We start from the raw sequence: 26,937 nt of genomic DNA, 5'->3' as shown, positions 1-26,937 counted from the left end.
TGGAGAGATGCCAGCTGAGATACGCTATGTTAGATTGGATGCGCAAAAAGAAATAATTGAGAATCTTGTGAGTGCGACATATACAGGTAGTTTGGCTAACAATAAAGTAGATGGAAGAATATTGGCATGGGAAATGCAGATGCAATGCAAACGTCTGCGTCCTACTCTGGCTAAGCAGACGATGCTTTGTGAGCCAGGTACTACTTTAGAGGACGTGGCAAAGGAACTTAGCCTGGAGTTGGATAAAAAGATTCATACAAGTTTGCTGGCAACAAATCTCGAATGGAAGTTTAATCCTGAACACAGAGTAAATGATTGGTTTGATGGCGATTTTAAGTTGATTACTCGGTTTGGGGGTCCTGTTTGTATCCAGCAGGATCGTCCTTTGGATCAGAACATTCCTGTTTGTCTAGATCTTGAATTATCAGGCCAGCAATGGCGAGTTGATGAACAAGCGATGGAGGAAATGAGGATGGAACACACGCCTGGAATATTGACGATGCTTGATAAATTTGGGGAGGAGGTTAGCCGCAAGCATCAAAAGATTTTGGATAATCAGGAGGAGGCTGACAGCGTGGCGACCTCGATTTCGATTGCGGTAAATAACGGATTTGAAAGATGTCTACATATGCTTGGTGATACTGAGGCAAGGTTGCCTCAAGACGGCCTTTGTGATGAGACCGCAAAACTTGGAATTGATAATGAGGCTAACATTCCTATGGATATTGAAGAATCCGGCAAGAAAGGAAGAGCAGCTGGAAAAAGATAGTAATAATTATAGTTTAATGTGTGTTAATTCATAGTTTTATTTTTATGTATTAATGTTTAAGTATTTGTCGAGGCAGTAGTAGTCTCTGAAGGTTATAATATCAATGCTTTTATAACAATGCATCTCTAATGATATGTGTTAATCAATGCATTTCTGATGGTTATATGTTAATCAGTGTTTTTATATATCAATGCATTTCTGATGATTATATGTTAATCAATGTTTTCTAAAAAAATATATAAAAGAGAAAAAAAAACACATAAAGAGAAAAAAAGGAATATAAAAAAAACATAAAAGAGTTTTAAAAAAAAAACCAAAACAAAAAAAAATATATATATGAAATGTTTAAAGATCTGGAAAGAAAATAAAAAAAAATATAAAAATTTATGACAGGTGTCATACCAGATCAATCATTATTTAATTGATAAGCATTTAATGCTACCTATACCATATTTGATAATTAACATGTAATAAACATATTGTTATATTCAACCTGTAATGTTACAGTTTCGAAATTTATGTTCATATTAAAGCTGGGGAGAAATGTGATGTATAGTCCCTTCCTCCCTGCCTTGAGAGCATTGTATGTATTTTATATATTAACTTTTAGTTCTTGTGTCACCTATCTTGGAGCAAGTCTTTGCTCTGCGATTCGGCACGAACCTAAAAGTGTTAACCTTGTTATAATAATTAATATCTATTTGTATGTTTAATCTGTCTTTGAATTAATACACTTTATTTGTACTGAGCAGACAGATGATGCTTATAGAGTAGGTTGCTCTCTAGATAACACATACCTGAGTCTCAGCTATTTAATTGAACAAACCTCTAATCGATTGTCTTTCAACATCAATGTACATCACATCTTTAGTTCTTTAGTATGAAAAATGAATTGTATGGTTAACATCATAAGGAATAAGGTTGAAAAAGTCCTAAAAAATAAGACAATTAATATTACGATATAAATAATTCATTATAGACAGTTGATAGTGAAGGTTATTACAGACAGTAAGTTTAAACTGGGAAGAATGCCCTATCAAAGTACTTGGGATGCTAAAGTTGTTTACACCCAGATACTTGTTTACAATATGATTCTCACCTCTAAAGTAGGTGAGCCACTGTTATAGGAAAGCAACAGTCATTTTATTTATGTGCTTTCTGAAAAGAAAACATTGTAAGCACATAAATTGATTAATATGATTGTTGCTTTTCTTTCACAGAAATTTGGTGCGTGGTGGTTTTGCAGTCTTATCTTTGCAGTGTACTCCCTATAACAGAGGGGTACTTTACATTATTAGAATATTTAGCTGTTTATTCTTATTATTACTACACGTCAATTTCCTTACAAAAAATATGCTGCATATTAGGAACATCTTAAGACGTAAAAAAACACCATAGTATAAAAATATTTATTAAAAAATGAACATCTAAAATAATATGATATATAATAAATGCATGTAAAATGTTATATATGTATGAAAAAAGTGATTATTAATTTGTTGTGATTATAGTTACCTATATACATGTATAAAACTTTATAATTGTACAAGCCATGGAACATTGTGAGAATCTACTTGGGGAAAAGATTGGTGGCCCAAAAAGAAATGTAAAGCATTTCCTTAAGCATTGTCATCAAATGCTTTGTTGAGTTCAAAGGACAAAATAAAATAACACGGTAGAAAAACATCAAATGCTGTAAATTGCAAAAATATATTAATTAAACTGTTTACAATATTAGAAGTTACCAACCCTTTTTCTAAATATACATTTTTAATCACAATAATATACTTTTGTGTCAAAGCTTTTAAACAACAGTTTGAACTCATCAAAACATTTGATGATATTGCACCAAACAATGCTTAACATTTAAAGTTTTTTTTTCTTTTAAAAAACCATGGTGAAACCTAACTTTTTAGTCGATAAAGCAAATATTAAACATAAACCTAGTATATTCACTAAAAAAATACTACGGATCAATGCTGGAAGGTGCTTAGAATCACTTGCTCTTGTTCGTGGATAGTCCCCTTTAAAACGTTCTTTCATTTGTTTGCTTAATATCTTTGGAACTTGTATTAAATCTTAATGGGTTTGTTGAAATTAGTAGTTTCAAAAATATTTTTCCAATAATTTTAATCTGCATGAGGAGTAACATACATTAATTTATCATCCATTGCCATCACTTTAAATTCCTGCCTTTTTAACCCTGCAGGTCTACCCTTCGCCCAATTTAAATTGACCTAACGTAATGAACAAACATAGAATATACTCCATCATCAATCTTTTACTATTTACTTAATTTAGAAAATAAAGGGAGTGGGGTGCTCGACAAGGCACTTTTTGGGGAAATTTCCTAATTATCCTTAAATATGTTCAGATGCCATAGGAGCTATAGGGAAAGTGAAGAACTATGAATCTGTTTTCAAGTGTGTTTTATGTATCTATGTCACTAGGAGACAACCTACCATAGAATCTCATTTTAGGTAAAATATAAATAGATAGACAGACAGACAGACTTAGAGATAGACAGAGTTACAGTAAGGTAGACAGACAGATATATTGGGAGACAGCTATGCATATATATAAGTAGACAGACAGTTAGATAGGTAAATATATATAGATAGGTAGATAGAAAGACAGACAGACAGCCATGCAGAAAAATAGACAGAAAAGCTTAGAAGCAGTCAGATAATTCGACTTAAATGGACAGATAAAAAGACAAACAAACATCCTTTTCATCTTCTTTTTAGGAGAAAGCATCTGGAAAAACGCACAGATCCGCTGCCAGCCAAGTTCTTTATCCGCAAAAAGCGGTTGAAAAAGAACCTTGCGGCTAAGCAGGATGCGGAGTGGCATAAATGCCCGCATTGTGACTACAGGGATGTTCATACTTATTTTTTTTATATATTTCAGGAATTAGGGGTGGTGGGTGTTTAGAAATATTTTTAAAGAGAGAAAAAATTGGGATACCTAACGCTATTAGTTTTTTGATTGGCTGTAAAATCTAGCAGTTGTTTAAAGTATTCATAAACTATGTAGATAACAACATCCATAAGTATGGAAGCGCAAAAAAATCGTGGAATTGACAAACGCACAAAGTGAGTTATAGAATCAGTTGCCATAACACAGAAAACAATAGTAGATGATATGCAAAAACGAACCCTTTAAAAAATAAGGTTTATGAAATTATGACTTATGAAATAGGAATCTTCACTGGAATTTTCTGTTGTCTGTCTTCTATAGCAGCTGAGAAAATCACATTTCCTCCATAGCGTTAGGGATTAACTGACGGATAGACAAAGTGAATTTCAGAGTAGCTTCAATACAAATAATTTTAATCTACAGAAAGGTTGATCGTAATTTTATGTGTACAACAATTTACTTGTCCATTGTCTTTCTTATTCCTTGAGATTTTTAAAGCAGAAAAAAAAACGACATAGTAATAATGAACATAAATTGTAGGTCAATCAGACTGCCAAATGTTAATAAACACGTTTTGTAAGTATTTTTATCTTTATAATGCTAAGTTAGGGAAGAGGATTTTAATCAGATTTAATTACAAAATTTAATTGTCTTAAAATACAGTATTTTTGATGCCCATTCCCCTTAAAAAATTGTCTATAGTATGTACTTATTCTTTAATTAAAATCAAAACAAAATTTGAGTATAGTCCCTTACGTGATAATAACGCCTCTTTAGGGGCGTTTCGTCGTATTTTAAAAGTAGCTTTTCCCCTATTTCTAGTCCCTAATTGCCTAACCCTGCGGGACAATCGGCTAACCTAACTTAAACTAACCTAAAATAACCTATCAAAAGCTATTGTGAAAATACGAAGAGGCGTTGCCACGAAAGGGATTATACCGCAATATTTAAAATGGATGGTCGACTTACCCCCTCCCCCCTGAGGCCTTCAGGGACGTATCAACTTGTCTCTAATAAATCTCCTACTTGATTTTCTAGGGTTGTGCATGAAAACCAGCAAGAAGAATGTAAATTATGCGGGAAAATGTACAAAAATCTTAATAATCATGTCAAGTAAGATATTTTTATTATAACAGTTTGGGGAGAATTTCATTTTTTAACTTCAACCTTTATATTTCTAAGATTCATGTGACTTGCTGTCGCTTTATGTCGAGTTCAGGTTCGTGCCATACCACGCTTAATGGAGAAATTAAGAAGGATATCTGCTGTTTCTATAAAAGTCATACAATCAAAGATTTTGTTTTCTTTTAAAACTTTCGGTACTTTCATTGAATTTTCATTCGTTGGTTCTAAAATTGCAACGTCCAAAATATCCAACCAATAAATCTAATCTATATTTTTGTTAAGGTATCATCTTTTCGGATGCAATACATAGAAATTTATCGTTTGGATATTTTCTTTATCACTTAAGAACCCTGATGTAATACTAAATGTAATAATATATGAATATCTTCTTAAAGACACTCTGTTTAAAACAATTTCTACTTTAGGGCTGTCCACATGAAAATTCGAAACTTTCCTTGTCAGTTGTGTGACTATAGAGCAATTAACAGGTCCTACCTGGATTATCACGTCAGAAATAAACATACAGGTACCTTCTTTTATTTTAGTAGCAAATCTAATCTATTATTTGATATGTACGTCAATCCATAGGCGTCCAAGGGGGGGGGTAATGGGCCATTTGGCACCCCCAAACGATTTAGGGGGTGCCGTAGGCACCCCCAAAATTTTGTGAACAATACCCCCCCCCCAAAAAAAAATTACCCCTACCTTGGGGGTGCCGTAGGCACCCCCAACGATTTTGGGGGGGTAAATACTCCCCCCAAAATAGAAAATCTCTAACAAAAAAAATTTTTGCGCGCTTCGCGCGCATTTTTTATACTAAATTTTTTATAAAATTTAAATTACCCCCCCCAAAAATTTTACCCCGGGGGTAAATTTTGGGGGGGGTAAACAAATTTTACCCCTGCCAACAGATTTCAGGGGGGGTAATTACCCCCCCCAAGCAAATTTTACCCCCGGGGTAGAAATTTTGGGGGGGGTAAAAAAAATTTGCGGCATGCTTCGCGCGCCATTTTACCCCCCCCCCAAAACCAAATTACCCCCCCCTTAAAAAAATTTTACCCCCCCCAAAATAAAAAGCTTGGACGCCCCTGCGTCAATCCGTCTGTGAAAAACGGAATGTTTTAAACGTGAATTTCTCAGCTTCTATTCAAGAATGGATTAATTATTACACCAGATTTTCATTGATAAAGTAAAACTTGCAGTTGGCTAAAAAAACGATTTTTCCCTTCCATCCCCTTTACCCCATCCCCTCAACTCCTACTGTATAAAGGGTCTGACCAATAAACCAGTTCCATGTTAGCAAGCGAAATTGACGACAATTTTTCACCCTTTTATAATATTCTACATTCGATTTTTTAAGATAGACAGCTGAAGTTTTTTGTGTAGATTCCCTGTACCTATACATTTAGTATATACAGTAAAATCTCCCATTTATGATTATTATCTTGATATTTTAGATATTGATGAAAGAGTGAACTGTCCGCTATGTGGAAAACTTGTCAAACAAATCAAGGAATGTTCATACTGTGCTTAAAATATCCCAGGGATCGCAAGGGATAAGACAATAGACGTTAAATTGGTGTAGGTACACTATACAGTATACATGCCTAAAGCTGAAGTTTCAGAAAGGAAAGATTAATTATACTGGTCCCCAAAGTTTTAAGAACACATTTTTGCATTCGTTGGCTTGCTAACCTAGTTTACTTTAATTAAATATTCATTGGTTGGTCCATAGCAGTGTCCAAACTTTTCAACCAACAAAAATACTAATTTATTATTTGGGTTGTAAAAATCAATGTATCATTCATTGTCTTATCCCTTAAGATCCCTGCGGAAAGTATGAACATAGGAATTCTGGAACTAGGTGCATATGGCCTATGTGCATAGCGGTAATGCACCAGAACTGCTACCATGTACCTATGATTACTGTGATTATAAGGCCAGAACTAGGAGTGCTATGCAATGTCATATTAAACAGCGCCATGAGATTGTTATGTAAGTGGTTCATTCTTGTTTTTGTTTAAGTATCTGTATTTACAATATCAAATGTGCTCTATAAGTGTATGTGTGTCTGTTTGTTTTGCTAAAATATTTTGGGGGTTGCCGATTTAATTGTAATTTGTAAGTGCATGTAATTCACTTTCTTCAATTCACCCTTTCCTTCAAATTCGATTCCCTTTCCCTAATCGTTTATTCCCCTTTACTTTACTAACCCTTTTCTGTATATGTGTAACACTAAGTCACAACTTTTAATGTTCCAGAATCTAAAAAAAAATCTTTTCATTTTCTGATTTCTTTTTTCTCTACCTAGACTGTACCTTTTAACTGCGTTGCTTATATTGCACGTAACCTCCTTGATTGTTAGATTTTATTCATGCTTCAAACCTAACCTAATCTCAAATAGCCTAAAATAAACTTTCAAAATTCGTTTCTTGGATCTCATGCTTCTTTTCCAATAAAAACTGGCTTTATTTCTTTAGTGTAAAGTGCGAGATATGTGAAGAAGAGGTGAACAGGGTGAAACTAAATGCACACATGAAGAAACATACTGATAATAAATATACCTGCTTAGTTTGTCTAGGGTAAGTACTACAGAAACTAAATACACACATGAAGAAACATACTGATAATAAATATACATGCTTAGTTTGTCTAGGGTAAGTACTACAGAAACTAAATACACACATGAAGAAACATACTGATAATAAATATACCTGCTTAGTTTGTCTAGGGTAAGTACTACAGAAACTAAATACACACATGAAGAAACATACTGATAATAAATATACCTGCTTAGTTTGTCTAGGGTAAGTACTACAGAAACTAAATACACACATGAAGAAACATACTGATAATAAATATACCTGCTTAGTTTGTCTAGGGTAAGTACTACAGAAACTAAATACACACATGAAGAAACATACTGATAATAAATATACCTGCTTAGTTTGTCTAGGGTAAGTACTACAGAAACTAAATACACACATGAAGAAACATACTGATAATAAATATACCTGCTTAGTTTGTCTAGGGTAAGTACTACAGAAACTAAATACACACATGAAGAAACATACTGATAATAAATATACATGCTTAGTTTGTCTAGGGTAAGTACTACAGAAACTAAATACACACATGAAGAAACATACTGATAATAAATATACCTGCTTAGTTTGTCTAGGGTAAGTACTACAGAAACTAAATACACACATGAAGAAACATACTGATAATAAATATACCTGCTTAGTTTGTCTAGGGTAAGTACTACAGAAACTAAATACACACATGAAGAAACATACTGATAATAAATATACATGCTTAGTTTGTCTAGGGTAAGTACTACAGAAACTAAATACACACATGAAGAAACATACTGATAATAAATATACATGCTTAGTTTGTCTAGGGTAAGTACTACAGAAACTAAATACACACATGAAGAAACATACTGATAATAAATATACCTGCTTAGTTTGTCTAGGGTAAGTACTACAGAAACTAAATACACACATGAAGAAACATACTGATAATAAATATACATGCTTAGTTTGTCTAGGGTAAGTACTACAGAAACTAAATACACACATGAAGAAACATACTGATAATAAATATACATGCTTAGTTTGTCTAGGGTAAGTACTACAGAAACTAAATACACACATGAAGAAACATACTGATAATAAATATACCTGCTTAGTTTGTCTAGGGTAAGTAGTACAGAAACTAAATACACACATGAAGAAACATACTGATAATAAATATACCTGCTTAGTTTGTCTAGGGTAAGTAGTACACAAACTACCCTAGTTTGTTACATGTTAGTTTGTCTAGGGTAAGTAGTAGAGAAACTACCCCGTTAGTTACATGTTTGTTTGTCTAGGGTAAGTAGTACAGAAACTATCCTAGTAAGTTACATTTTTGTTTGTCTAGGGTAAGTAGTACATAAACTACCCTAGTTGGTTACATGTTTGTCTAGGGTAAGAAGTACAGAAATTACCCTAGTAAGTTACATGTTAGTTTGTTTAGGGTAAGTAGTACAGAAACTACCGTTTGTCTAGGGTAAATAGTACATAAATTACCCTAGTTTGTTACATTTTAGTTTGTCTATATTAAGTAGTACATAAACTACCCTAGTTTGTTACATGTTAGTTTGTCTAGATTAAGTAGTAGAGAAACTAACCTAGTAAGTTACATCTTTGTTTGTCTAGGGTAAGTAGTACAGAAACTACCCTAGTTGGTTACATGTTTGTTTGTCTAGGGTAAGCAATACAGAAACTACCCTAGTTTGTTTGTCTGTCAGTCTGTAATACTAAAATATTAATATACTTAGTACTTAGTGATAATAAATAAACTTTCTTGCTTTGGTAAGAATGCTGGTTAATTTTACAGGGAGGAGGGGTCCCCATAAAATAACCCATTATAACATTTGTTGACTCAAATCTCTGGGGACTTCTTGGGGACTTAGTTAAAACTAAGAGTGTTATTTTAATCAACAGAGCAGGAGTTATTTTTGTTAATTTACCATCCATTGTCTTATCCCTTGAGATCCCTGGTAATATATGTTCTAATTTAGGAACTTCCGAGAGAGACGAGACCTCTCCCGACATATACTGTACAGGCACAAGAAATTGCGAAGTACTTGTCATGTGTGTAGTAATGAAGATGTTACAGATTATATTCTACATCTTAAATTCAAACACAAGGGATACATGCATTTTGTTTATATATTTTGATATGTGGAAAACTACGACAGAAAATCATTTGGGTAGGGGGGGGGGGGGGTGGTCCAAACAGGTGTGAACTATACTCTGTATGGGATTGCCCACTAAATGGTGAGGGGAAATAAAAAATATTTAGGAGGGGAAAAATGAAATAAATAGTCCCGTAATTATTTTTTTCTCTCTTTTTTTACATCAATTCATCGTCCATTGTCTTATTCCCATACTTTCCCTGATGACAAAATTGTAATGCATGATAATGATGCCCAAGAAGGAGTTTGACCGGACAGGATTCGAAGTGCCCAACTCAGATAAACTTATCATTCGTCTTGTCGGCCAACTCATCGGTTCAAATATTCAGGTGCAGTATTTTTAAAAGCGAAGCTTTTCTATAATTTTGGTCGGTCCGTCCGTCCGTCCGTAACGGTTAGCCCTTTTCGTTAAAATAGACATGTTAGAATTGTCTCATCGATTTCTAATCTAACATGATGATTCCTATAGCAATTAGGTACCTAGCAACTCTATAATCGTTACCAGAAAGTTTACGTCCATTAAAAATATGCTTTAACTTTTTGACAATAACTTTTTGTATGATATAATGGGGTAATGAATCCTAGGGCAACAATGTACCTTATGTAAGTTATAAGAATGATGTAATTCTAAGGATAAAGCTTTGTTTGTGGGAGAAATTCTATGGTCTTAAATTTTTTTTCTTATGTTAAACGTGCAAGAAATTAAAATAAAATTTCCATTAAAGATCATATGGATTAAGGGGGGGAAAGTTCTGACACATTTGCGTAAACCTGGTGTATCTTTAGACTGAGAGGATACGTTATTTGGGATAAAATCATTCTTATATGATGAATTTCCGGAGCTCCGGAACCTGGAGGTCTACCCAAAAAATCTTAAATCTGGGGGAAATTCATCATATAAGAATGATTTCATTCCTAATAACCTATCTTCTCAGTCCAATGATAAAGCCTATACACCAGGTTTACGCAAATGTGTCAGAACTCCCCCCCCCCCCCCCCCGGCCCCCTTAATATTATTGCGTTTAATTTACCATCTTAAGGCAATAAATCTATTAAACTTTCAGTACTCTGGAAACTTGGATCCTATCGACATTTCCATTGACGCCATCCTGCAACGCTACGCCGCCAAGAGGCGAGATAATGAGCTCCTAACTGAGGAGGATATTGTATGGCTGGGCTTCAAACCTGCTGACTTCCATGGACCAAAAACTGGATAATATTTCAATAGATAATTGTAAAACTTTAAAAATATACTAGAGCGGTTACGCTTCTAGCATGTAGGGGCTATGTATTCGAAGGGATTGGGAGGGTAAAAAGTAGCCAAGACTAAGATATAGAATTGGTACAGCCTAAAACCACCTCCCGACCTATGTGAAGATTTCCTGAAATTGAGAACTAAATAGGTTCAGTAGTTATCAAAATCTTAAGCTACGCTGCTACATACATAAAAAAAAAACTTGCTATTTCTTAGGTATAATAGGATAATTTTTGATAAATCAAGGTTTTTGTAAAGAAATAACGTTGGGGGTTAATTATAAAGAAACTACCAAAGGCATAAATACTATAAACATTATTTTTTTTAGATAATAAATAACCAGTGTATTGATTGTATTGTATAATATAGTTTTTGTTTAGTTAGTAATCCAAACATAAATTGTATCTAATAGAAGTTTTGTAAAAGAAATATGGGGTCATGTGAAGGAAACGAAGTTGCGGGTTTCGTCACATTTTGACAGTAGCTTTTCTCCTAATTTTAGCCCTTTCATGGGGCTCTAAACCTGCGGGGCCAATTGCCTAACCCTACGGGGCAATCACCTAACCTAAAATAACCTTTAAAAGCTACTGTGAAAATACGATGAAACCCGCAACTTCGTTTCCTTTACATGACCCGAAATATATAATGTGATGAATTAAAAAGATAGGTAACTTAAAGACAGATTATTTTTACCCAAAAAAAATTACCAACTGATATCTATGCCTTTTTTGAGGGGTAAATATTTTTTCTTTCATTGACATATCCTCTTTGAAAGAATGTTGTTAACATTTCGTAATAGTTATTTATCGCATCGTATTATAGACAGCTTCCCGCGGATCGTAAAATCATAATAAAAAAAATAATATGATTAATAATAATAATACTTTTTGTTGGCCCTTAGGATCAGCAAAACTTTACTTGTGGAAAATTGTTTATAATATAATACACGTTTTCTCACTATGGCTCAGAACCGGTTCTATTCCAGCGGATACTTTGCGGTTTCTAAGCCAAGCTTGAAAACATTTTGAATGTATTTTCCAGATGTTACCACAAATGGATTATAACGAGGAAGCAAGAAAGCTTTGGTCTAGACTATGTAAGTTAGATAGATAGATAGACACATGTAGATAGTGAGGCATATTATATAGATAGTGAGGTACATATATAGTGAGGTACATAGATAGTGAGGCACATAGATAGATAGACATATAGATAGATCAACATAGACACTTAAATAATATAGTAAATACAAATGCTTAGGGAGAAAGCTTTGGTCTAGACTATATTATAAGTTACATAGACATGTGGTCAGAAAGATGGACATAAAATATAGGCAGATAGACTTGTAGATGGATTTATATAGTCTACATATTATATATCAATGGATTATATTGAGGAAGCAAGAAAGCTTTGGATTAGACTATAAAGTTCAGGGAGTAAGGGAGGGGACAATGGGCAATATTAATTCAATTTAAGAGTTTTCGCTGATAGGCCATGAAATCCAGATTCATCCAGAAAATAAATTAAAATTTGAAGACAATTTTAAAGGGTGTGTTAATGAAATTTAGAAAACTAAAATAAAAAAAAAGTTTCAGGAATAAAAGCATTCATTTGAAAATTACCTATGGTAATATCCTCTTAGAATTTTATTTTTCAATTTTGAAAATTTGAAAAACTGCTTAATTCTTGCACATTCCCTTTAAGCCAGTACTCAAAGTCTGAGACTCCTATGAGTATCCGATCTATTGTCCCCTCCCTTACTCCCTGATGAAGTTAGATAAGAAGATAGATAGACATGTAGATAGTTAAACATATAGATAGATAAGCATATAGATAGGTAAACTACTAAACATAGAAACTTAGATAATATAGTAAATACAAATGCTTATTCCGAGGAAGCAAGAATAATTTGAAGGGTCAATTTATTATAATTGGAAGTGTACAATAATTTATCGTCCATTATCTTATACCATAAGATCACTGCTGTTGTAACTCTTTAATAAAAAAAGCAGCAGTAGATAATGTATAAACTTATGTTTTTGCATGAAAGGACATCGAACTTGTCACCTCTAATACAATTCAGACATGTTTCATAGATTCTTTTTTTGTTTCAGCTGAACTTCAAAGTGATTTCCGAAGCTTTCACAACAACCTTGACCCTATGCACCAGTCTGACACTGGCGGAGTTATTTATGTTGGCTCTGACACGGTAAGACTAAGCTTTCATAACAACCTTGATGACCCTATGTATCAGTCTGACACTGGCGAAGTTATTTATGTGGGCTCTGACACGGTAAGACTAAGCTTTCAAAACAACCTTGATGACCCTATGTATCAGTCTGACACTGGCGGAGTTATTTATGTTGGGACTGACACGGTAAAACTAAGCTTTCATAACAACCTTGACCCTATGTATCAGTCTGACACTGGCGGAGTTATTTTATTTATGTTGGGTCTGACACGGTAAGACTAAGCTTTCATAACAACCTTGACCCTATGCAAAGGACATAGGTGCTCAAAGTTTTATAAAAACCTTGTCAAATTTGATTGCTTAAACAGTTTTTATACTAAAGGGAACTATCCACGAACGAGGGCAAGTGATTATAAGCACCTTCCACCATTGATCCATTGTATTTTTTTAGTGAATATACTAGGTTTATGTTTTAATATTTGGTTTATCGACTAAAAAGCTAAGTTTCACAATGGTTTTATATGAAAAAAACTTTGAAATATAAGGTAATTTTTGATGCATTGTCATCAAATGCTTTGTTGAGTTCAAAGGACAAAATAAAATAATACGACAAAAGTACATTAAGTACCTACAATATTACAAGTTACCAACCCTTTTTCTAAATATACAATTTTAATCAAAATAATATACTAATGTGTCAAAGCTTTTAAACAACAGTTTGAACTCAACAAAACATTTGATATAACACCAAAACATGCCTAACATTTTAAAGTTTTTTTTCTTTCTTATAAAACTATGGTGAAACCTAACTTTTTAGTCGATAAACAAAATATTACACATAAACCTAGTATATTCACTTGAAAAAATACAATGGATCAATGGTGGAAGGTGCTAAGAATCGCTTGCTCTCGTTCGTGGATAGTCCCCTTTTGATTAGCTTGACTAAAATTATCTTTTCTCAAACTTATAAATTGAAAAGTAGCTTTTGCAATATTGTGTAAAGTTGTGAGTAAAATGTTTTTTAATATGCGTTTAATTATCCTAAGCGTTTGGTTAACATTTAGAAAAGTTAGACTTAATTTGCGCATTTGATTGGAAGCTTGCTCACAGTTTTAAGCAATATTGCGAAAGGAACTATTCCCTCAAGTTTCCTTACGTTCCCGAAGTGTTTAAGCCAACTAATAAGAGAATGTTAATTATAAATAAAATTGTACTAGTAAGTTAATTACAATCAAATGTCCCCTCTTTTCTTGGTAAATTCCTAATGGCTGAGTAATTAGAAGTTAATTATTAGTAGTTGTAGGTATAGGTTGGAGGTATAGATTTTTTAGATGGCTTTACCCCTTTACCCCATCCCCTGATCTCCTACTGGATGAACAAACTGTCCAATAAATGATGTCCATGTTAGAAACCTAAATTGACAACAATTTTTCCCCTGTCATAATATCCAGAGAGAGAGGAGATAATAGGCTGTTTTTTACACTAGTTCCCAAAGTTTTACGATAACATTTTCTTATTATTTGGCTTAACAATTATGGGGGCTTTTTATTAGTTTAGATTGGTTAATTTATAAAGATGAGTGTTCAAAAGTTTCAACCACTAATATTTAATCTACAGATTGGGTAAAATTTTGTGTGTCATAATTGGGGATATACATCAACTTATCAGCAATTGTCTTATCCCTTTAGATACCTGCATTGCATAATATCCAACCATTTAGGCTGCACGTTGTTTGGAAACCCTGAAATCTCGGAACATTACCGGAGTCGTCAACTGTGCATCCAACATTCCTTGTCATCACATGGGAATTCTTGGTGAGTTCAAGTTGTGTCTAGTAGCTATTCCATAATTAGGTCATGTTCATACGTGTGGTGTACCGTGTACGTACGTATTTCACAGCATTAAAGTACGTCAGCTTACAAGGTTTCCTTTTTTTAGTTATTTTATTTCCAGTTTGGCATCAGAAACGACGGATAAATATCCGGTCTTCAGTCATACTGAAAAATCATGGATTGCGTCGTGTTAATATTTTAAAGATGTTATATTTTCATGAAAACAGCAAGGCAAAACTTTTCAAGGTGCCTTTTTGTTTATTTTTTACTTCATTAGGTAGGTATAAGATACGGTATTCTTGTAATTGTGCTTGTAATCATTTTTCTTAAATGATAACCTTAACAATCACAAAATAGACATTTTTAGGTTATCTCAAAAACTGTCTGATAAAAGTTTATTTTTTTTTCGAATATCTTGGTTCCTAATCCACAAAAATGATTTAAGGTTTACTACTCCAAGTACCCTAACTCGTTAAATGCACTTCATACATCTATCCTTTTTAATTTTTAATGCATTTTGTGAATCTACCATAATTAATCAATCACTCAAAAAGTCCTTCTTTAAATACGCATTAAATCTATAACACTGTTATTTAGATTATTATAAATTTGACATCGCTGACTGGAGACTTCACACTCAGCTGTGTGGCAAAGAACTTAGACATGTAAGTAATATTTATCCCGGCTTTAGTTTCTTTTTTGTTAATTTATACCTTACAATTTATTTTAGATTATTATAAATTTGACATTGCTGACTGGAGGCGACACACACAGCTGTTAGGGAAAGAGTTGAATCACGTAAGTTGTCGGAAATTTCCTTTAAAGTGGACTGTTGAGCACGGAACCCCCATCCCATTTATTTTTGGGGTTATTATTTAGTGCTGGGTAGCCCCACAGGGGTTGGGAATAGGGGAAAAACTACCCTCTACCTTATTTTTAAAATAATGGGCAGAGGGTTTCAGTGCTCGATAGGCACGTTGGGGGAAAGCACTAAGTTGTGATTTTAAAGCACTAGGTACACTGTTTTGTACTGCACAGGAATTCGGGTGGAAGCTTCTCTGATTGTCATAATCATCATTATTTTATTATTTTGCACCAAAAAATACCAATCATGTTAAGTTAAGGTTGAACAATTCTTGTATACCTAATGTGTGTTTTGGTGTATAAACTTTCATCTTTTTTTGTAACTGGGAAGATCGGTTAAAATATTGCTTTAAAACTTTCCAGAACCCAGGATTTCTCTGACAATGAAGGCTTTAACCGGTTTTAATACCGGATATGCATAGGTTTTGAATCCTTTATGGGAAATGTTTTCTGCATGCAGTGTTTTATTGTCGTCTTATTACAACTATCTTTCTGAATTTAAATTGAAACTTCAGAGGTTTTTTTTTATAGAAGGAGGAAGGAGACAAAGGACTGTAAATTATGTTGGTCCCCAAAGTTATAAGAACAATATCGCTTATTCGTCGGCCTAAAAACTTTATCCTATTCTATCCTTATAATAAAGTATAAGGATGTTTGTCTGTTGAAATTTTAAAAAATAGGTTTTGGGATTCAACTCCCCCCTCCTCAAGTGTCCCTAGAGGCCTCTAGGGGCGTAGACGCTAGTTAGTTATATTATATAAAAATGGGTTGTTTTTTGTTTGCAGCTTAAAATTTCGATTTCTTTTGAGTTTTGATTCTTGAACCGAATGAGTTCAGCATTTTATGTTTTGAATGTTTTAAGTTATTTTTTTTTACCTACAAAGTATTCTCAAGATGGTTTTAGGCTATTTTCCTGCTCATCCCTACCCTTTTTATTACAGTGCCTCTATACACTAGTGGCGCAGCAGCTAGTACATAATACAATTCTTAAATTGATATACATCCCAAATGATATAAAAAATATCTTCTCTGTAGATTAAAATTATTGGTTAAAAACTTTAGATACTTGTAGTTTGGAACCAACTTATCAGAATTAAATAAAAGTACCCAAAGGTTTTGAGTTGAAGAGTTAAGATAATATAGTTGTAAAACTTTGGGTACCAGTGTAATTTGCAGTCCAACATCCTCTCCCTCCCTAGCCTACATCCCATTCTAAAAATCAATAATACAAAACTAAGAGGGTGAAAGAAAAGAATTTTCTTTTAAAAAAGTGGACTATTTTATTTGTAATTTTGGTGCTTTCATACAAATTGCTAGTTGAGCAATGAATCCCCCTCCTTTTATTTTAGAATTGGAAATAATAGGAGTTTAAGTTATTTTTGTACTTGTGGATAACCAGGCTTCCCAGTACCAAAAATAACCTAACCGAACCTGAGCTTAAGTAATAAAAAAATGAAAATTTATCCCCCCTCCTCCCTCCCTATTTTTAATTTATTTTAAAATTATTGGGAGGGGGGGGGGGGTTCTCTGCTTAACTGTTTTCTCTGTGTGAAAGTCTCGTAACTTTTTACAGACAAACGATTAGATAGATTTATTGACAGATTCCCCTGTGCTAAGTGGTGATACAAAATTCAAAGTTTTATTTAAATCAGGGAGGGAGGGGACAAAGGGCTGTTTATTACACTATTCTCAAAAGTTTTATGATAACGTTTTCTTATTCATTGGCTTAACAACCTTGGAGACTTAAATTGAATTTTGATTTGTTGGTTTATTTAGTTGACGGTCTAAACGTTTAGATCCCTGGCGTTCTTTCGTTCTTGGAACTAAAAAATAGGTTTCCAGTATGGCTTCGAAACCGATCATTATCCACTAAATTATACAGGTTCTCAGCCATACTGAAAAATTATAGCAACGTATTACAGACAATACTCTACGAATTTGAAAATAAAATTAAATAATACGAGTTTTGTACGTTCATCATTCGGCCCCTCGGGGCCAACTAAATTGGTTTAAAACTTTTTTCAATTAATATCCGCGGAAAACTGTCTTTAATATGATGCAACAATTAACTTATTTAAAAAAAATTTGTGAAGATTCGTTGAAAAATCTTTGTTGTTGTTACTTTTGTATGTCCAGGTATCAATAAAAGATATTGTTATCAATTACTGTTGACAATTTATCACTCTTCCCACTTCTCAAACAGGGACAGGGCAACACACACAAAATATTTAGTTTTGTGTTTTACATGTATCACTTGTGTGTGGGGGGGTTGAGGGTTAAAAAATAAGTAAAAGAAAAAATTTAGAATATAAGAATAGTTATTTCTCGTATCGTATTATAAACGGCTTTCCGCGGATATAGAATGTACAATTATAAGATTAAAACTAGTTTTTTTTAGCTCCGGGGTGCCGTATTCGTAGAAAACTGGATATAATACGATGCTAAACATAGTTTTTTCGTATGGATGAGAACCGGTTCCTATCCACCGGATTCGAATGAATACGAGAAAAAATTTTATTGGTCTTAAATGATTCAAAATTGTCAAAACTGCCTTCTTATATAATAACCGTAATGTTGTTAGACCAGTTTCTAGCTGGCGCACACCATTTTAATTGAGTCTCACTTTGTGCAGTTTATTACACTAGTCCCCATAGTTTTATAAAAACAATTTATTATTCTTTGGCTTAAAAATGTTGGCGACTAATTGAATTGGTAAAGACATTAAGTTAAGTGTCCAAATATTTCAACCACTAATTGTAATCTTTAGAAGTGGTCGTTTTTGTGTAGCATCATTGGGGATGTACATAATATTATCGGCCCTTGTCATCCCTTTAGATATCTGGCCTCAATGTGTAATGTCTGAAAAAAATAGCATCTTTATTTTTAAGAAGATATTCTCTCAGGTGCTATATCTCTTGTCTCCTGCCCCTTGTATCCCTCTAAATGTTTCAATCACTAATTGTAATCTACAGAAGTGGGAATTTTGTGTCTGGTCCAATTGTGTATTGTGTAATATCTAAAAAAAACTAGCATCTTTATTTTTAAGACGAGTTTCTCTCAGGATGTTGTATCCCTTTCTCTTGCCCCTTATATCCCTCTAAATATAAGATGAATAGGTGGTATTTATTGAAAGAATGTGCTTTCAGGGACTAGAACATGCATACTTCAAACAAATTGGATATAATATATACATGGATGTTATGACTAGGGAAAATTGCCGTCAATTTAGGTTGCTAACATGGACTTTACTTATTGTTCAGTTCGTTCTTCCAGTAGGAGGGGAGGGGATTGGGTAAAGAGCTTGGATGGGGGGGGGGGGTCGTTATTTAGCCATTTAGTTTCACTTTATCAGAGCACATGATTATCTGGTGTAGGAAACAATCCATTTTGAAACAAGACCGCAATTGTTCATATGTTCATAAGGCCCAAAGATAAAGCTAAATAAGTTGGTCATCGGTCTTCATTTTTCTAAAGGTAAACTCACACGCACACACATCCTACTGCTTTAATAAAGGACTAGGACCACTAAGAGGAGGAAAGGGGGCTTTACTTTAAATTTTAGTTTTAATATGAAAATGTGAGAATAAATTTTAGAGGGGATATTTTCTTGTGAAGGTTTCTCTTTTTGGATCTATAAGAAGCTTCACTGTAAAGAAGAACCCGTGGTTATTTATTTTTTTAAACAAAAGACAGACACACCTACTGTTACTTTTAAGGATTATTTTTCTCTGTCTTGTGTTTTTAATGAAAAAATCTCACAAATTTTCTCCGTTTCTTTTGCTGTAGAAACCTTTACAATTTTAACAATAGATAAAAAGTAATTGCTAGAAAACATCAAATATTTGTTAAAAGCGAAGCTTTTCAATAATTTAAGTCAGTCTGTCCGTAACGGATAGTTTTACTCATCATTTAGACATGATGTTTGAATTTTACTTTTATTTCAAATTTTGAATGATGATTCCTGTAATAGTTAGGTACAAATTCGAAAGTCGAAGCCACTCTTTAAACGTTAACCAGAAGTCATTCATTCATTCATTCATTCAGGTTCATTAAAGTAAACCTTTCTGTAAATGACATGTTGGAAATTTTTTGACTCCAAAGGTTTGATCTGTGTACAACCAAATCAAAGTCCCCAAAGTTTTAAAGCAACTTTGGGTTGTGAATAATTTACAGACTAATGTTCTTCTTCCTCCCCGTGCATAGAAACCAAAACTTTATTGAATAAATATGTTTTTTTCTTCAGTTTTTGTCACCAGCATTTGAATTTATCAACTCTAAACTTGCGAAGGGAGAGTCAGTGCTGGTTCATTGTCTGGCAGGGGCCCACAGGTAACACAGTGGTTTCTGGAATTTATGTCGTCGGTGTCCAATTGTCTGCAAATTTTTAATTTTTGACTGTTGGAATGTCGCAAAAAAAGATAAACTTTGGACAAAAAACATGTCCCAATTTTAGGCATGTTCCTTTTATTAACAGCCATGATATTTAGTAGAGGATTTTTTTCGTATTTTTTTAAATTCAAGTAGTGCAGTTGCAATTATTATGCATTCTTGGTGAAAAAACAATTGTGTAAAAATTTTAACCATTTTGGACAAGTATTATGGCCAGTAATTTCAGTAAAATCATTGCATCAGAACTATGGCTTCATGGTGCTTCCTGAATAGGCCTTGAGGAGTAGAATCAGGATTTTTTGACCGTTTCAAAATATCTTGTTCCTAGCCTGAGAAAATCTCAAAAGAACCTCTAAAAGTTGGCCTATTTTCAAAAATAGCCGGGAAAAACAAATCCTCTAATATTTAGGGCTGGAACTACTGGGATAATGTGCCTGATGCATTATGAGGGACTGGACAGTAAAACTGCAATTGCTGAAGCCAAAAGAAGAAGGTAATGTAGTTCAGAATAGGCAGGAAGCAGGATTCTGACAAACAGTTCTAAACAAATTTGAGAAGGGTAGGTTTCTGGTAGAAAGCGTAAAGGTTATGTGTTGTAAGTTGAAAACAGTAGTAGAACGATAAAAATTTATGTTAACTTTAAAAAACAAATTTTTGTCTATAGTTCTTTTCAATAAGAAATACACATATTTAGTGAATATTATCGTTCTACTACTATTTTTAAGCCTTAAAACACACACCTTTACGGATTCTTTCTCCACTACCCACTTCCTTCTCCCCCCAACCTCTCCCTATTTCCCAGTTTCCTTTATTTTTACGCCAACATTATGCCACAAAAATATCCAATTTTTCAGCAATTTCAATGGATTAATTTTCTGAACCACGACCTCTAAATATAGGTAAAAGAATATACCATTGTTCCACTCCTGCAAGTAAACCTTTAATGGTTTTTACAAACTAGTAGTGTACAAACCGCAAAAATGATCGACTTCGCCCCGTCTACTTTTTTTCGTGTATTGAAGATTATTTAATTTTAGGTCTTCATAAGAATTGATTTTTATTTAAATTTCAGGCCAATAATTGATCCTATCGGTGACTTTAAATCTCTGCTGGGACAATGTGATATGCTTCCCCGTGAACACGGTGGTGTTCAGTTCAAACTTTATTAACTATGGAACCAGACTTTGTATGTATACAATAGAAGACTATGAAACCAGCATTTTACAGATTTATTGTTTTTAGTTGACTAAGAAACTTTATCTTTGATTTAATTTTAGGAAAGACTAAAGACCTATTTTATGATTATTTGTTAGTTTTCTTGTTAACCAAGAAACCCGACCTTTTAAAATAGACTTAATTGTCTAAGAAACTCGACCTTTTAACATAGATCTTATTTGTTTAAGAAACTCGTCCTTTTAACATTGAAGTTAGTTGACTAATAAACTCGCCTTTTAACATAGAACTTAGTTGACTAAGAAATCCGACTTACTAACATAGAACTTAGTTGACTAAGAAACTCGACCTTTTAACATAGAACTCAGTTGACTAAGAAACTCGACTTTTTTATATTGAAGTTAATTGACTAAGAAACTCGCCTTTTTAACATAGAACTGGTTGACTAAGAAACTCGACCTTTTAACATAGAACTTAGTTGACTAAGAAACCTGACCTTTTAACATAGAATTTGGTTGACTAAGAAACTCGACCTATAATGAATTTGAATACTAGAGAAGTGACTTTATGATAAAACTTTGTTTACATGTACATACTTATTAAACAATTATACTATTATAGCTTTTCTAGTTGACTAAAAAACCTGACTTTTTTTGTAATAAAGGAAGTCATTTTTTGACATCACATGAAATAATAATATATAAACGAAGCATTTTTACATCACATCAATTTTATTTCATAACTTTTTAAATTGACTAAGAAACTCAACTCGACTTTTTTACATCAGTATTATAAAAATGACATAAAGATGATAAAAATAAACTTTGTATCAAAGAAACAATCTACCTACCTATCTGTTGACTTCCAGATGATATTACTCAAATTAAACCTTAAAGTAGTGTTGGGCTGGATATCCGGCATTTAAAATCAGCCGGATATCCAGTATCCATATAGTTTAAATATCCGGTATCCGGCCGGATATTGAAAATGACCGGATATTTGGCCCAACCCTACTTAAAAGCTCATTATTACCTATATTGTTGAATATAATAATCTTGAGTAAAACAAAACAGACTTGCCAAAATTTTCTAAATTTTGTTTTGAGTTTTCATTATTCAATCTTACCAGGAAGAGAGGAGAGGAGGAGACATTGGACTTAAATTAAAGTAACCAAAGTATTATAACCACGTTTTTTATTAGTTGGCTTATAAACTTTGGGTACTTTGATTAGCTGGTTCAGAACTGTCAGTGTCCTATCTTTTCAACTATTTATTTGGGACGCATATATAAATAAATAGTCCATTGTCTTATCCCTTAAGATACCTTAAAATAACTCATTACTTTAAAACACTACGTATTGAATATTATATCAACTTGATTAATGTACTTTTGACTTTAATAAAAAATTAAAATCATTTATCGTATCGAAGACAATTTTTTACAAATAGTAAAAAAAAAATCATGAAATTAATAGCAGTTTTATTGGCCCGGGCCTTGACCTTCGGCCCCTCTCGGCTAACTAAACGGGAATGTATCTTATCAGTTATAATTTTACGATTCGAGGAAAGCTGTCTATAATACGATGCGATGAATAACCATTTTTTTTTCAATTTCTAAAACTCATATTTGATATAATAACTTGTCAGATTTTTTCATTGATTTATATACCAAAAAATGTAAAAACCCATCAAAAAATTTAAATCTTCCCTTTTGAAATTTTGATTTTAGCAGGATATTTAAAAATCCAACTTTGATTTAACATTAGAATTTAAAGATTTGTTCTTTAATCATCTTGTATTATATATTTAATATTTGAAGAATCAAACAGAGGAAAGGGACAATTGGATTGTAAATTATGCTAGTACCCAATTTTTTGTAAAATAGATATTTCATTTGTTTTATCAAATCTTCAGTGTCCAAACTTTTCCTCTAATGATTTAAATGTACATGAGGGGTTATTTTGATTATCGTAATTGGGGGATTACATCAATTTATAATCCATTGTCTTATTCCTTAAGATCCCTAGAAACATCATTATAGTCTCAGTACTCTAGTTTTAAAAAAAACACTAGTTCCAGTTTGTTAATTGATTTTTATATTACAAGCTTTGTAAGAAACACAACTGCTATTTAATTAACTATCACCATCACTTATTGTATTACAATCTTGATTATACTTTTGTTACATTCTTTTTACCAACCAATCATTTTGTATTTGTGGCGTTTTCCCCAAAAGTGACTTGTTAAGCACATAAAACCTCCCCTCCCCCCCTCGTTTTCAAAAATAGGGAAGTTTTTTTGGATTGTTTATTACTTTGTCAGGTTAGGTAAGGTTATTTATAAGAGAAACTCGGCTAGGAATAGGAACCAAAAAAAAACTAACTCCCAATTTTTCAAATAATTTCAAAATAAGGGGGGTTCGGGTTTCAGAGCTCGTCAGGCACTTTGAGGGAAATCACCTTAATTATTGTTATTTGTTTCTTTTATATCACATTTGTTTTATCAAATAATTTGAAATTTTTAACGTTTATTGTTTTTAACTTAAATGAATACGTTTAAAACTTATCTATAATGATACTTTTCAATGTGTATATTATGAACAGAAAAGATGTTCAGTTTTGAATTGCCTATTCTAATGAATTCGGGTAGGAAGGGGATATTGGACTTTAAATCATACTGTTCACTAAATTATCTAAAAGGTAGGGGGCGGTTGTGACTTTTGAAACCAAAACTACAGGATTTCAACTTAAAAAAAAAGAGTTACAGCTCTGAAATTTGGTATGACAGTCGCTTTAAAGAGGTACAATGTGGAACTGTGAAGAAAAGTTGGTGAAACCGCCGCTACCGCGACCGTCGTTTCCCGTCTAAAAACAATTCGGCGATAGCGACCGTTTCTTCATAGTTCCACATTGTACCTCTTTAAAGCAACTGCCATACCAAATTTTAGTGCTGTAACCCTTTTTTTATGTGATTGTGAGGTCCTTTGACTTAGTTTTGGTTTCAAAAAGTGTCACAACCGCCTCCCCCTTTTAAATGTTTTCTCATTATCTGAACTGTTATAAAACTTTGATTAGGTTGTACAAACCATCATTGTGTCCAAACCTTTTCATTTCAATCTACAGAAGGGGTAATTTGGTTTACCGTAATTAGGGTTGTACATCTATTTATCGTCTATTGCCTTATCCTTCAAGATTCCCGTAATTGTATTTTTTTTCCAGGATCTTACAGGATAAGACATTTAACAATTAATTTGTTTATATTCCCTTTAAACAATATTTGCCCCTCTGTAGACAAGATTTTTGGTTGCAATGGACACCACTAGTTTGAAATCAATAAAACTTTGGGTACCAGTGTAATTTACAGTTCATAATATTTATACTTTTTATTGTACATTTTATTCTTATTCAGGTTTCAATTCTAGTCCATTTGATATGACTCAGACATTGGCTGATACAAACAGAGCTGGATCTTTAAATCACAGCGATGCAACTGCCGATGCCTCTAGTGAGCCGGTTTTGAAAGCTCCTCGGCAGTGGTGACACCGACCAGCTAACTGGCATCGCAAAATGACTACTGCCACTGACCCGGTGGCCGGGTGTTTCCAAAGTGTTTCCCGGCTTACCACTGCCATTTTTATTTAAAGATCCTTTTTTTTTTAACAAATAGTAGGTATAGATGTATATACAGAAAACTAATTCTCTTCCTTTTTCGAAGACCTCTTTCGTCTGCTTCTAAATAATTTTCTGCTACTTGTCTGTGTTAATATAAGCGACACCATTGGTTGATTTTTAATGACCCAATAGAAATGTTGCACAAGGCGGTTGCGATGGGGAGATACATTTATTTAACCCTTTCTCCTTCTAGTGTTTTACTCTAATGTTTTATTGGCAGCAGTGGGTAGCGCTAAATGATTTATAGATCCAGCTCAGCTGAACATCTTTACTTGTCTCTTGATAAAATCTTCCCTAGTAGCTAGCTCAGTCAATATTAAATAATGTATAATAGGGTTGGGCCGGATATCCAGCCATTTTTAATATCCGGCTGATACCGGATATTGAAACTATCCGGGTTTTCTGTAATTTGCCGGATATCGAACGTTGGCAAGATATCCGCCATTAATAATCAGCCGGATATCCGGTCAAAATAGTATCCGGCCCAACCCTAAATTTTATAATAACTATGTAACCCAGGGAGGGAGGAGACATTGGACTTTAAATTACACTTGGACCCAAAGATTTCAAAATATGTTCATTGAATGATTGACTCATCAGCAATAGATATTGATTAATTGGTCCATACTTTGCAACTAATAATTTTAATCCATGGGAAAGGGATAATTTTGTTTATCTTCACTTTGAGTCTACATCAATTTATCGTCCATTGTCTAATCCCTTGAGATTTGTTTATGTACTCCTTGATATAATCGATATTAATACCAAATATAACATGCTTTGATATTCAAATAGATTAGAAAAATATAAAATATTATGTTTATTTATGAAATTTTGATGAAAGGCATATAGTCTTCCCCTTTTCTCCAATTGAAACATGCTTTTTTGCCATTTGCAGGGCGACCACTGCATACTATATATACTATTTATACTATATAGGATGAATTTGGATACTATATCATACTATATGACAAAAATTTACTATATATACTATATATTATTACCTTTATTTGACCAAAATTTACTATATATACTATACTAGAGTTTGCTCGATATAACTATCTCCCTATTGGCTAGTTTTCTATATGCATATCTATTTCTCAATAAATCTATTTTCCTCACCCGGCATTACTATTTAAAGAAAGTAAATATTTAATAATTTAAATGATTTTAAAAAGATTTTTTAAATTATATTTTTTTCTTTACAATACCATCACCAAAGGGTTAATATGATTACTACAATTTTAGTTTAATATTTGAACACACAAAGTGTCGCCACAATCGAATTCTTTTAAAACAGAGTTTTCTTAAATTCATTATATTATAAATTTAAATTTTCTTTTTCATGATTAGAAATTAAATACTTCAATATAATGTAAATAGCAACATGAAATAAAAAAATGAATTTATTTTTAATAGAGTAAAATAATGGGTCTTATCGTTCTGGCCAATGGGATTTTATTATGGATTATTGGAGCACTATAAGTTTTAAACATATATTCCTTGGAAGACTTGAGCTCATTTATAGACATTTATTTCCTATATAGATCTGACATGGATCTTGATGCAATACAGCAGGCCGTTTTGTACATGTTAAAAATTAGAAGATTTCATTAAATAAAAGTAATCGCAAATATACTTAGTAAATAATATTACATTTATATAACAAAAAACGAATATTGTCAGTTTTCAGACAACGCCTCTTAAAGAGCGTTTTGTCTAATTTTCACAGTAGGTTTTCTCCTATTTCTAGCCCCTGCGGGGGGCCTTAAATTAAACTGTGATATGACAAAAATACATAAAGCTCTACAGTAAGAAAGAGATGAAGAAAATCCTTTAAAATATATTTTTGTTTGGGATTATGATTTAAATTTTAGTTATTTTTCATAGAATTAAATTAAGGGTGAGGGGGAAGTTTTGCCAATTTCGCTTACTCCGTGATTATTAGGCTAGGTATTAATGTGAGACTATAGGTTATTTGGGATAAAAGTTTACTTTTG

At 32.9% G+C, this 26,937-nt stretch overlaps 3 protein-coding genes across 7 annotated transcripts in view; 2 read left to right on the top strand and 1 right to left on the bottom strand.

The window, feature by feature from the left end:
- The window catches only part of LOC145328842 (zinc finger protein 639-like), a 42,414-nt gene extending 30,554 nt beyond the window's left edge, over positions 1-11,860 (top strand). For 2 of the 4 annotated variants that reach the window (XR_013882658.1, XR_013882656.1), the window contains 12 exons: positions 3,144-3,249; positions 3,517-3,646; positions 4,230-4,264; positions 4,727-4,801; positions 5,239-5,339; positions 6,271-6,327; positions 6,679-6,808; positions 7,294-7,395; positions 9,387-9,517; positions 9,807-9,892; positions 10,628-10,872; positions 11,147-11,860. Coding sequence is in view for 1 of the 4 variants with exons in the window: in XM_080172749.1 (XP_080028875.1) it covers positions 3,144-3,249; positions 3,517-3,646; positions 4,230-4,264; positions 4,727-4,801; positions 5,239-5,339; positions 6,271-6,327; positions 6,679-6,808; positions 7,294-7,395; positions 9,387-9,517; positions 9,807-9,892; positions 10,628-10,780 (1,106 nt within the window). In the remaining 3 variants the exon portion in view is untranslated. The remainder of the gene's footprint in view (positions 1-3,143; positions 3,250-3,516; positions 3,647-4,229; positions 4,265-4,726; positions 4,802-5,238; positions 5,340-6,270; positions 6,328-6,678; positions 6,809-7,293; positions 7,396-9,386; positions 9,518-9,806; positions 9,893-10,627; positions 10,873-11,146) is intronic. The other 2 variants (XR_013882657.1, XM_080172749.1) reach the window with 2 other exon arrangements.
- The window catches only part of LOC145328850 (glycine receptor subunit alpha-2-like), a 316,261-nt gene that overhangs the window by 263,031 nt on the left and 26,293 nt on the right, over positions 1-26,937 (bottom strand). The window lies entirely within an intron of this gene.
- Positions 11,805-25,749, top strand: LOC145328843 (dual specificity protein phosphatase 10-like). Of its 2 annotated transcripts, none has more exons than XM_080172750.1 (7): positions 11,805-11,914; positions 12,933-13,027; positions 14,730-14,823; positions 15,572-15,639; positions 19,949-20,034; positions 20,504-20,587; positions 21,167-25,749. In XM_080172750.1, exons 1-7 carry the CDS (start codon positions 11,860-11,862, stop codon positions 21,261-21,263), a joined length of 579 nt encoding a protein of 192 aa, XP_080028876.1. In that variant the 5' UTR covers positions 11,805-11,859; the 3' UTR covers positions 21,264-25,749. The 2 variants fall into 2 exon arrangements, with proteins under 2 accessions (XP_080028876.1, XP_080028877.1); XM_080172751.1 differs by lacking the exon at positions 15,572-15,639 and adding an exon at positions 15,439-15,506.

This window comes from Acartia tonsa, chromosome 9 (assembly GCF_053477335.1).
Source record: "Acartia tonsa isolate MP-2025a chromosome 9, ASM5347733v1, whole genome shotgun sequence".
NCBI classification, from domain to species: Eukaryota; Metazoa; Arthropoda; class Copepoda; order Calanoida; family Acartiidae; genus Acartia; species Acartia tonsa.
Note: the sequence above shows the minus strand (reverse complement) of the source record. Positions and strands in the feature narration are given on the sequence as shown.